Here is a 10859-nt window from a genome sequence, read left to right on the forward strand (position 1 = left end):
GCGTCCCTGCTTCCTGCGACGGCCCGCGGCGATAGCGATACCGATGATAGTGACCCGGTCGCCGCCGGATGCGCACAAAAAGATATGAGGCCCAAGGTGTTCCGCACGTCATAATACTAACATACGCATCGTGCGTCACTGGGACTGGGCGATGACTACTCTACAGTTCAACCTAGGCGTCATATGCTCAGACTAAAGAACAAGAAGAATACGTAGGCTCCACAAGGATGTGTACGTGCATGCACTGAAAACATTTCGCCCACTCGCACAGGGCTAAGAAAGTCCCCTAGATCAGACCAGATCAGACCAGATCAGGCACCCCCCCCCCCTCCCTCAGTTTTTCGTACAGCTCAAGTAGCTGGTGCAGTCGAAGCCGACCCGCGTGCCAGCTTGACTATTTCATGGATTTCATGTTCCTGTGTTGGGTAGAGTTATTTGCTTATTGGATGACGATAGAGCTTTTTATTTGTTGTTATTTGTTGTGGTATTTGTTGTTTGTGTCTCTCTCTCGCGCGTATGACTCACGTGTGTGTGCTCGCCTGATGCAGGCTGTCCTTGGGCGTCCCCCGGGAAGGGTCCGGGTTCGCGCGCTGCCTGCAGTACGACGTCAACTTCACGCAGCTGCTCCTGGAGGGCGTGAGGGAGGCGGACCCCTCCTGGCCCACCGTGCCGTGCCGGACCGGCTGGGAGTTCAACCACACCGAGGTGCCGTACGACTCTATCGCCGCGGAGGTGAGGAAATTCTTTAAGACTTTTTACTATCGTAAAAAAATATGGTTTTTATTTTTTGTTAATTTATTATTTTGAAATATTTGTTTTAAAAAAATTAATTGCAATTTTTCAAAACTTTTGTAAATTTTAAAGTGTTTTGGATTTCTTCTTGTTGTAATTTTCTTATGATGGTACGCTGCTTTGCCTTACCTTAGCTCGAGTGGGTGTGCGAGAATGCCGCTCTGCCCAACGTGGCGCAGTCCGTGTTCTTCCTGGGCGCCATCGTCGGCGGCCTCCTGTTCGGCTGGGTGGCGGACCGCTGGGGCCGCGTGCCCGCCCTGGTGGGCTCCAACGTGGTGGGCTTCGTCGGCGGCATCGCCACGGCCTGGTCCGGCTCCTTCTGGGCCTTCTCGCTGTGCCGGTTCCTGGTCGGCTTCGCCTTCGACAACTGCTTCACCATGATGTACATCCTGGGTAGGTGGTATCCGGTACCCATCACGGCCACTATGTTGATGTTGAAAAAATCTCGAAACGATGCCGCCGTTGCGACGTTCTTGATTTTACCGTTTCCCGCCTTGCCTCAGTGCTGGAGTACGTGGGCCCTCGATGGCGCACCTTCGTCGCCAACATGTCCATCGCCATCTTCTTCACTATGGCCGCCTCGATACTACCTTGGATCGCCTACTGGCTGGCCGACTGGCGCCTGCTGACGGTGGCCACCTCGGCGCCCCTGCTGCTGGCCGTGCTCACCCCCTGGCTCGTCCCGGAGAGCGCGCGGTAACCACGCTTACTATAAATATAAGTCTGGATCAATTTTTCTGTTTTACCTGAATTTTTCAAATTTTTTCTGATTTCTTCCGACTTTTCTGTAAAAAAAAAAATCTTGATTTTTCCTTGATTTTTTTCATTATTTCTCCTTACTGTTTTCTTGATTTTTCCTCAATGTTTCCTTACATTCTCCTGCATTTTTTGAGTATTGTAAATTGCCGGGCATCATCGGGTGCTGGCGCACCGCCGGATCACTCAATACAGTATGGCACATTCCTCAACCCGGACCTGACCCACAGGTGGCTGGTGTCACAGGGCCGCCACGACGAGGCGATCGTCATTCTGAAGCGGCTGGAGAAGACCAACAAGACCACGGTCCCGCCGGAGGTCTACCAGCGGTTCGAGGTACCTATACTACGCAACCGCGAACCAAAGCGGCAATAAAAGTCCCACTTAATCCTCTATTTTCCTTTAGTGCCTGGTTGCCGCCCACCTTCCCACTTTCCTAGTTTACTCTTTAGCGCTTGACAGAGGTCGAGGTTTGCCCACGCCTCGAGTAGGTAACCAGGGATCATCCAGAAAGTACGTCCGTCATTCGCCGTTACGAACCCTCCAAATGAAGGCAATGCAAGCTCTCATAGCGCCTGATGGGTAGGCACAATCTTCCATGCAGTGCATGCGTGTATTGCGGGGTGGCCTACCCCGAGTTTTGCAGGCGCCGAGCTTCTGTAGTTTGCAGGATGATTTTGAGAGAAACGTACGTACTTTCTGGACGATCCCCGAGGCGACCCAGGCAATACGTCGGCATATGACTGTATTCACGGTATAAACTGGAGGCGGGAGCTTTCAGACACCGGTTAAGAACAGTTAGTGTAAGTCTGTTGAGTCCATCATGTGCGATCTTCATGCTCCCCCTCCTGAACGCCATGCTTTGCCTCCATCCCCGCCCACAGGACAGCTGCCTCAAGCTCAAGAAGCTCGAGGACGCCGACAAGAAGTACTCCGTGGTGGACCTGTTCCGCAGCCCGCGGCTGCGCAACACCACTCTGCTACTCGTGGTCATCTGGTGAGTTTGACGTACTTCCAGCGGAACGCCTGTCTTGGACGTCGTCCAGGATGCCGATGTCGCGAGCCCGCACCACCAAGTGACAGCATGCCTCTTCTGTCCGTAGGATGATCGTCTCGCTGGTGTTTGACGGCCACGTCCGGAACGTCGGCCAGCTCGGACTCGACGTGTTCGTGACGTTCACCGTGGCCTCGGCCACCGAGCTGCCCGCGGATTCGTTCCTGACTCTGGTCCTGGACCGCTGGGGCCGGCGATGGCTCGCGTGCGGGTCCATGGTGGTCAGCGGGCTCTTCAGCCTCGCCGCCGTCGCCGCCCCTCCGGGTAAGAGACGTGACGACGACGCGGTCCTCGTGCACCCCGCCCATGGACTCGGCCTTGACGGCGTGCTCCTGGTTGCAGGGGTGGTGTCGGCGTCCCTCGCCATCATGGGCCGCTTCAGCGTCAACATCTCGTACAACATCGGGCTCCAGTACGCCGCCGAGCTGCTGCCGACCGTGGTGCGCGCGCAGGGGGTGGCGCTCATCCACATCATGGGCTACGTGGCCAGCATCCTCGCGCCCTTTGTCGTCTACCTGGTGAGACCTCCATCACGATCACGAGAGCACCACGACGTTCTCTGCCCGTCGAGCTGTGCACCTCACCGTCGTCCTCTTTCCGGTCCTCTCCAGTCCGTGGTGCACCCCGCGCTGCCGCTCCTCATCCTGGGCGTGCTCGGCGTCGTCGGCGGGGTGCTGTCGCTCTTCCTGCCCGAGACCCTGGACGAGGTCCTACCCCAGACCCTCGCCGACGGCGAGCTCTTTGGAAAGGACCAGAAATTCTTCGAGTTCCCCTGCTGCAAAAAGTGAGTGCCGGCTCGCACCGAGCGCGCACCCTCTCTCCAGCTTTAGTACGTGGTTGTTCACCACGCCGCCATGCTCTCTTTCTTGTGATGCAGACCGGAGAGCGAGCCGGCCCCTCGACCCGCGCTGTACAGGAGGTCGAGCCACAGGGCCTCGTTGAGGGCGTCCACGAGGGGGGAGACCTACAGGTCGTCCTTGATCCGCAGGGCGTCCGCCGTCTCGTCCCCGTCCTCCAAGCGCTCGTCCGAGGACTCGACGGAGACCGTCTAGAAGTACAACGACGTCATTTGAGAACTGTTTGAGAGGCATTTGTAATTTATTATTTATTTTAATTAAATATGAGATTAATATATCGCCTTGCCAAAGACTTGCGGAAGCGCTAGCCCAGACAATTTGTGCCGCAGGGTTAATTATTGTGATACTGAATTCTTGTGGATTAAAATGTTTTCTATAAAACCGATTTCACCTACAGTATAATTGGTTGGGTATAATTCAAAAAGGAAGCTGAGCTTCCCTCACATGAATTTTCCTCACACTTCCCTTCTTTTAGCCTCTCAGTGTCTCATGACGAATGTGAATGCGAATGTGGAGGTAGCAGACTACAGCTGTTGTGTTGTGTTTGTGTGGACTGATGAGTGAAAGGGAAACCAGCAACAACATGGACATGTACAGCCGTGAGAAAACAATAGTTGTGAGCTGCTTAAAACTAATTCAGGAGTTTAGCTGGCTTCTAAATGCGTTTGTCCTGGTAGGTTGTCGTTTCCTTTTACGTATGTTTTGTGGTGACACTGTCTCAATCCGCCACATAAGGTTGTTTAGTGAAAATCCTAACCCTTCGACAAACTTTAACTTCTGCTTGTGTCATAAGAGAAAGTGAAATTTTATTTCTATTCTAGGATTTTTATACGGAAGACCACTGGAAGCGGTTGCCTTCTTCTTGGAGAGCCGCTTTGAAAGGGTGTTCGTTAGAAGAATTTGGGGAATGGATGTTAATGAATCAATGGTAAATCGCTAATCTCAAATTAGAAATCAATCTGGTGAAAGTTTGCTTATCAATTTAGAGTGAGGGTTGGTCTGTTTCATCACAAGTATTTTTCCTAATTCAGTCCAAACCAGCGTGTGTGGCCTCTCTCCCTTCTTGCCTTACGTGCGTCAACCAAGGCTCTGTCATTGTCCAGAGATCAAATTAGTCTAAATATAAGGGATGAAGATGAGAGTGATCCACCGTCTCTTAATAATAACAGCAGCACCACCATTCCTGGAATGGAAACAAAATGCTTGACAAATAAAAACTTAAAACAGTTGTTTGTAAAGCACGTTAAGCCAAAGAAGAGACATGAAACCATCATCATGGCAAAGCTATGTGCTGATGCAGCCATTAAGAGTAAAGTCAGTTACATTGTGGATGTTGGGGGTGGTAAGGGCCACTTGTCTCGGCTTCTTGCCTATGGCTTTGGCCTTCGGGTCTGTTGTGTGGATTCTCAAGGCAGTCTTATTTCTTCTGCAAGGTAGTATCTAATATGTGCATATTACAAAATTAATACATGTTGAATTGTAATTATGACACTCTCCCTCGTATTTCAGAGAAATAGATAAACAGCTTGAATATACCGCAGCTAAACATCTCGGCAATTCCTATATGCAGCAGCTCTCTGGGCCTGAATACCTAACATTGACTGTAGGATGTTCTGACGATTCCCTTCATCTGTTCAAAAAAGTGGGTTTAGACAGCCAATTGTTGTTTGACCGTACCTTATTTAAATTCTGCGAAATCAAATTAGAAATATCATTTACTCTGGTTACAGGAGGTGCTGCATAAACTACATCTAGATAAAGAAAGTGAAGTTTCTTTTGGGATTGTAGGTCTTCACCCCTGTGGGGACCTTGCTGCCACTTTGCTCCGCCTCTTTACTAGTTTAAATGAAGCCAAATTCATTTGTATTGCGAGTTGCTGTTATATGAAACTAAGCCTTACTTCTTGGTATGTACCATACATCATATTTCTTTCCTATGAACGTTTTTGTCATGCACTTTATCCATCTCATGTTTTCATGTGTTTTTTTCCTGTTTTTTATTTCACCACTTACCAGCCCAGTTCAAGGCTATCCTTTAAGCAGTTTCCTCCAAATGCTTCCCAATGATCTCACTAATCTAACATATGAAGCACTAGAATTGTCATGCCATGCTTTGGAATCATACTGTCAGAGACTACAATCACAAGAATATAAATTTTTAAAAATTCACAGTTTTAGAGCAGCTTTAGAAAAGCTGATTGTTAAGCATTACCCCACAATGAAACATTGTGGATTAAGAAGCGTCAAGCATTTTGATCAAATGGATTTTCCTTTGTGCGTATTTATCTCTTACAGTATTTATATTCTTTGTTTTGAGCCACTGCAAATTTTTTTGTAACATGATAATTTTGTGGTCTGATTCTAGATATGCAGAAAAGGCTTTGAGTCGAATCAATCTCTCAATACCATTGTGTGATCTCACTAGTTCTGATATTTCTGAGCAATTAGAGAATTGGCAGGATGTTGTAGCTATGTATAGTTTACGCCTCCTACTTGCACCTCTAGTTGAAACAGTTGTGCTTTTAGATCGCCTCATCTATATTCAAGAATGTGGTAAACACTTTTCTCTTGGGTTATCAAAAAATTTGTTTTGATTTTTTTAAAAAGTTATATACATACAATCCAATTCTTTTTCAGGTGGACTTGGCTCTATAATACCGGGCTTTGATCCTGTTCTTTCACCACGCAACCTTATTCTTCAAGGTTTGAAAACAGTATAACATACTGCCCTTTATTCCGATTGATCAATAATAAAAAAAAAAAAAACGTCCTGATAATTTGCACTTGGCTCTTTATTGATGTTTTCTGTGCACTTTACAGCTTCATTAAAATCAACAAATTAAATCAACTTTATATGAATTTTCTGTACACAATTTTCAAGTAATTCATCTTTTTACAATTAGATTTCTTTTGCTTATAAAGAAATCATGCCCTAATTTGATAACATTTTTAACAAAGAGAGCAACTAGAGAAATACAGCAAACAAGATGTAAAATTAAAACTATAGCAATAACCCTAAGAGATCAAAATGACCAATCTGGAAGATCAATTTTTTGCGAAGCATGTTCAAAGAACACACAGAAAAAAAATCTTGTTACAAGCCACTGCAGCTTAACCAAGTATCACAAAATCAGGAAGAATCTACTAGATAGGTTTACCTTTAAAGTCTTAAAAGTGACGGAACAGTTTATAGGGACTGAAGATCATACAACAGAGAACTGATATTTGAATGCTGTAAATTAACTTGGAAACAGTTAATTTTTTCAATACACATATTTAGAGAAATTTTTAAATAATGGTGTTTATTAACATGACACCCCTAACATTGCCCTTTAATTGGAAATCATATGATAACCCCTGGAACAGTTTCCATCAACTCTTATAGATTAGATTAAGGCTTACTACTGTACTTACTTTCCAGTCATCACAACCATAGTGCAAAAGAGATCATTTAATTTAATGGATAATAATTAATGAGTAGAAAATCTTTCACACGGTAATAGACAATTTTACATACAACTGAAAAAAGGGGCGTCACCAAGTGACAACCAAAGACAATGTTTAGTTGACTATTAACTGCAGCCTACACATTTACAATGAAGATTACCCTATGATTGATGGATACTGTATTTACTAGGCCATTGGTTTCTTATAAACAAGTTCACTAACTTTCTGCAACCAATCCAGCTAACAAACTCTTGGAAAGAGATTCAAGAATATTTTTAAAATTTAAATCTAGAGGTTGTAGGCCTCTTTATATTTTTAGCTTAAGGTTGTTGCATTAAATAAATATCACAGTAAATCCAATTCTAAAAGCAACATCCAAAAGTTGAAGAGAGCTGCAAAGCAGTTCAGTAATTTTTTAAAATTTTGGTTTCCTCTTTCAACCTTATTTAAAACAGTTTGTAACTCCAAAAAAATTAGTCAAGGCAAGTGGAAAATTCTCACTTGACAAAAAGGTTGTTTTATTTTTAAGGTGGAGGAACAGGCATTTTTTTGGCAAGCTCACATAGTGGTGAATTGTCTCCAAACATGTGAAACTTGACCTCTTCATTGTGGTCCACTGCAATAGGGATGATCCGAACATCAAAAGTGACCCCAGGGACAGCTGCAGATCGAGGAGAACTACTAACTCGAATTAATGTTTCCAGCAGCTTTTTGATCCTAAGACGTCTTCTAGGGTTCAAGAGAAATCTGTACACAGTACAACCTGTAATCACATTGAATGAAAAAGAGCTCAGTAAAGTATTATAAGTACAGAAATAGATGGATGTCAGCAGATAGAAGTTGTAGTTAGAATTTACTTACCAAAAAACCTAACAGCTGCGTCCCGCTCTACAATAATTTTTGTCATTTGGCCCAAATTATCTTCTACATGAAGTTCTAAATGAAAGTACAGATTTAGATACCTCCTTCGTCCTGAAATCAGTAGAAAATGTTGGTATGAGCAGATGAGACCCACTGTGTGACGCGTAAATCTAAAGTCTTCCATCCAGGAATAGATCAAAGGCTGAACTCACTTGTCTGACAACATTCTGGGCAATAAGGTCTTGCTAGTTTACCATAGTTAAGAGGTCCTGCATTGGTCCAAACAATATTTTTTACTACAGTATTGCAGGAATAATAAGGACAGTGACCTCTGACCAGTTGAGACAAATCTGTTAATAGAAAGAAGCCTTTATCAATTACTGCTTGATTTAGATTACTATTTCTATGATATGATCTGTTGGAATAATAGTTCTAAATACCAGTTACAGCAGGCTCAACACCAACCACACGAACATTCAAAATGTAGACTGGAAAGAGTGCACCAGCTATCTCACGCAATAGTACAGATGGCGGTAGGGCAGCAACTGCAACATAATGGGAATGGTAAGACTTAACACCCCAACATTCAATTCTGACGCCAGAATCAACAACTCAATGTTACCTGCATATTTTTCTAGTTCTGGTCTTTTGTTGACATTATGAGGCCACTTTGGCATATTAGGTAGTGCCATTGAGTCCTCTAGATTCACAATTTCTTCATTGATATCCTGTGATCAGAAAGAAAACAACAACATTTAAGCAGAAGATCACACATTTGACATGGAACAAAATCTATTATGCATATCAGCTATCAGTGGAGACAATATTTAAAGTTCACAAGGCAATATTGTAATCCATTACAAAACAGAAGAACATTTATACAGCATGCAATGCAACAACATTAATAATAATCATAATAATAATAAATAATACAGAGTACAATGCATTAAGAGGCCTTTGATTACTGCAATTCATTCATCACTTTGATGAAAAGCAGTGTGCTAAATATTCTTGCAAGCAATTACAAGAAAAAATATTTCATATGAATTAAGATATGATCAGTGCCAAGCCAATTTTAAAGCATGATTATTTGACAACAAGGTGGTCGAGTGGCACCAAACGAGTTAAGAGTACATACAGTATGTGCTCACTGACAGATATTCAGTAATTTTCAATTGTGTCAAAATACTGATATTTCTCTTAAGATGCGTGAGTAAAAAACATGCCAAATAGGATTAAACCAATACAAGGCTTCATGCTCAATTTGAAAGTGAAGCTAAAAGAAAATATCACTTAAAAAGATAGACAGATGGCAACTGTGGTAATTGACAGCCTTAAATTGATAATGATAATGCTGTATTTATTCGATTCTATGCACCTTTTCCCCCGATTTTGAAACCTGAAAGTTTGGGTGCGGCTTAGAATTGAGTACGCAATTTAGCAGGGGTCTTACGGGAGTCTTTTCTCTGTCTCCTCTGCAAAATTTGGGGTGGGGTAGGGCCTAGAATTACGTGCGGCTTAGAATCTAAATAAACATGGTACATAATAAGCTCAGCCTTCTGAAATGATACTTGAGATTGATTATACTGCAGAACTCTATCAGACCATCATGCAAAAGCTGATATAACAGAAGTGTAATGGACTCCATAAATGTACAATTTTTCAAGTAGCCATTAGAAATTAATTTGAGATAAAAAAGCACATGGAAAAGGTTTGACTGGAAAAAAAATAAATAAATTAGAAAGAGCAAGAATTCTATGAACTGAAAACAAAAATTAAAACAATGCTTGAGCAAAAAAATAAATGCAATCTACTATTACAAAATAAGTCTTGAATGTAGATTCAAAGATGAAACTTTGAATATGTAGAATTAAGAAATTCTTGCAAAGGTGAGCTTCATGCCACTCACCGAACACCTGCCTAGGAGCCAGTTCTCAACTTTCTTTATGACACACATCTCTTTTGATTTACCAGGGTCTGGGCATGTGCATGGTCGGGTCAAGCATTCATGAGAGGAACTACTAGCGATTGTATGTTCTTCATCAGCCTGCTCAAGTGGACACTTTCTTCTTATCACATTAGTAGTAGTATCAGCATTCATATCTGTTTCTTTTTCAAAGAAGGAATGGAAAGGCAGCGGTTTCTGCCAATTCTCAAAAAATGTCCTGGAATACTCTCTGCTTGTTCGACGAAACCTTATAGGCTGTGGCTTTCCATGAACTTCATATTGCATTACCTCTTCCATTGAGGGCATGCAATGGAGCTCCAGGTCCTCTCTTTTACTGAAATCATACATTCTTCATTATTTGAATCCTCTTGGCCATTGTAATAAGACTTCCTGCAAGAGCTAGAGGAGATACAGCTGATGTTTATACCAGAACAATGACATGATCAATACTGTTAGCAGGGAGGGCTAGGTCAACGAAGCGAGAGAGAACAGTGCTCTGGCAACGATCGTCTGTAAAATATCTCTCTGCAGAGTTAAATAAAGTACGAAAGGGAACTAAGGAACGCCTAACCTATCACAACACTATTTGACAATAACCAGTCTCTGGACACCAAGAGCAAGTGAATAGTTTCTGGACTCACATGTGACATAAAATTAATGAGAAACATAAAACAAATCATGGAAATGTTACTTCACGACAGATATACAAGGGAGAAGGTAAACCTGTCGCGATCGATATTTTACCTACGGCAAATAAGTGAGATTTTAAACACACCTTTCAATTTTCACCATTCATTCTGCACCCGGATGATAAAGCTGAGTCCCTATTTGCGATTTTTAACAAAAATTGCATGGACCCGTTTCCGTTGTCAAAATTACATTATCTGATAAGTGCGACACCAAGGGGTGCGCCAACAACCCCCAACAAAAACAAACGACGCTGGAGGGGGAAGGTACATTATTGGCAGGAGCGGTAGGGGTGGATGCTATTCACAGGACGGAAGTAACATTTCATTTCAAATGTTTGAAATGGGCGCGAAACTGCCCAACTTTCGAGTGACGCGTCTCCTGTGTAGGATACGTTTTGAGGTCGACCAGATGAAAGTCTCTTTAATTGACGAGATGCCGATCTTTAGTTGTGCAGC

The 10859-nt window shown here is 43.4% G+C and overlaps 3 protein-coding genes across 5 annotated transcripts in view; 2 read left to right on the forward strand and 1 right to left on the reverse strand.

The window, feature by feature from the left end:
* Positions 1-3861, forward strand: part of LOC113210201 (organic cation transporter protein-like) — a 9970-nt gene extending 6109 nt beyond the window's left edge. Inside the window, exons 2-10 of the mRNA XM_052265148.1 lie at positions 549-732; positions 927-1185; positions 1296-1488; positions 1779-1884; positions 2433-2545; positions 2652-2866; positions 2945-3120; positions 3214-3386; positions 3480-3861. Of these exons, the coding sequence (XP_052121108.1) occupies positions 549-732; positions 927-1185; positions 1296-1488; positions 1779-1884; positions 2433-2545; positions 2652-2866; positions 2945-3120; positions 3214-3386; positions 3480-3654 (1594 nt within the window). The 3' untranslated portion in view covers positions 3655-3861. The remainder of the gene's footprint in view (positions 1-548; positions 733-926; positions 1186-1295; positions 1489-1778; positions 1885-2432; positions 2546-2651; positions 2867-2944; positions 3121-3213; positions 3387-3479) is intronic.
* Positions 3862-3977: 116 nt separating this feature from the next.
* Positions 3978-6306, forward strand: LOC113210189 (methyltransferase-like protein 25B). The gene is made up of 8 exons (XM_026428054.2): positions 3978-4132; positions 4281-4387; positions 4491-4892; positions 4969-5101; positions 5190-5365; positions 5475-5732; positions 5824-6011; positions 6096-6306. Exons 1-8 carry the CDS (start codon positions 4016-4018, stop codon positions 6176-6178), a joined length of 1464 nt encoding a protein of 487 aa, XP_026283839.1. The 5' UTR covers positions 3978-4015; the 3' UTR covers positions 6179-6306.
* Positions 6233-10658, reverse strand: LOC113210190 (uncharacterized). 3 transcript variants are annotated; one of them, XM_026428055.2, is made up of 7 exons: positions 10490-10658; positions 9676-10048; positions 8389-8494; positions 8207-8311; positions 7979-8116; positions 7767-7877; positions 6233-7668 (listed from the first exon to the last, which is right to left on the reverse strand). In XM_026428055.2, exons 1-7 carry the CDS (start codon positions 10504-10506, stop codon positions 7430-7432), a joined length of 1089 nt encoding a protein of 362 aa, XP_026283840.1. In that variant the 5' UTR covers positions 10507-10658; the 3' UTR covers positions 6233-7429. The 3 variants fall into 3 exon arrangements, with proteins under 3 accessions (XP_026283840.1, XP_026283841.1, XP_052121109.1); XM_026428056.2 differs by having other exon boundaries at positions 9676-10113; positions 10490-10657; XM_052265149.1 differs by having other exon boundaries at positions 10003-10048; positions 10490-10656.
* Between the last annotated feature and the right edge of the window lie 201 nt (positions 10659-10859).

This window comes from Frankliniella occidentalis, unplaced genomic scaffold (assembly GCF_000697945.3).
Source record: "Frankliniella occidentalis isolate FOCC.00 unplaced genomic scaffold, Focc_3.1 Scaffold24, whole genome shotgun sequence".
In the NCBI taxonomy this organism is placed as follows: domain Eukaryota; kingdom Metazoa; phylum Arthropoda; class Insecta; order Thysanoptera; family Thripidae; genus Frankliniella; species Frankliniella occidentalis.

Excerpts from the sequence above, each read along its gene's own strand:
- LOC113210189 (XM_026428054.2), top strand. The coding sequence starts at position 4,016 with ATGAGTGAAAGGGAAACCAGCAACAACATGGACATGTACAGCCGTGAG. Across the intron at positions 5,733-5,823 it reads GATCAAATGGATTTTCCTTT|ATATGCAGAAAAGGCTTTGA; the intron begins GTGCGTATTTAT and ends GTCTGATTCTAG. Across the intron at positions 6,012-6,095 it reads CATCTATATTCAAGAATGTG|GTGGACTTGGCTCTATAATA; the intron begins GTAAACACTTTT and ends ATTCTTTTTCAG.
- LOC113210190 (XM_026428055.2), bottom strand. Across the intron at positions 8,312-8,388 it reads AGAACTAGAAAAATATGCAG|TTGCTGCCCTACCGCCATCT; the intron begins GTAACATTGAGT and ends ATTATGTTGCAG. Across the intron at positions 7,878-7,978 it reads CCCAGAATGTTGTCAGACAA|GACGAAGGAGGTATCTAAAT; the intron begins GTGAGTTCAGCC and ends TACTGATTTCAG.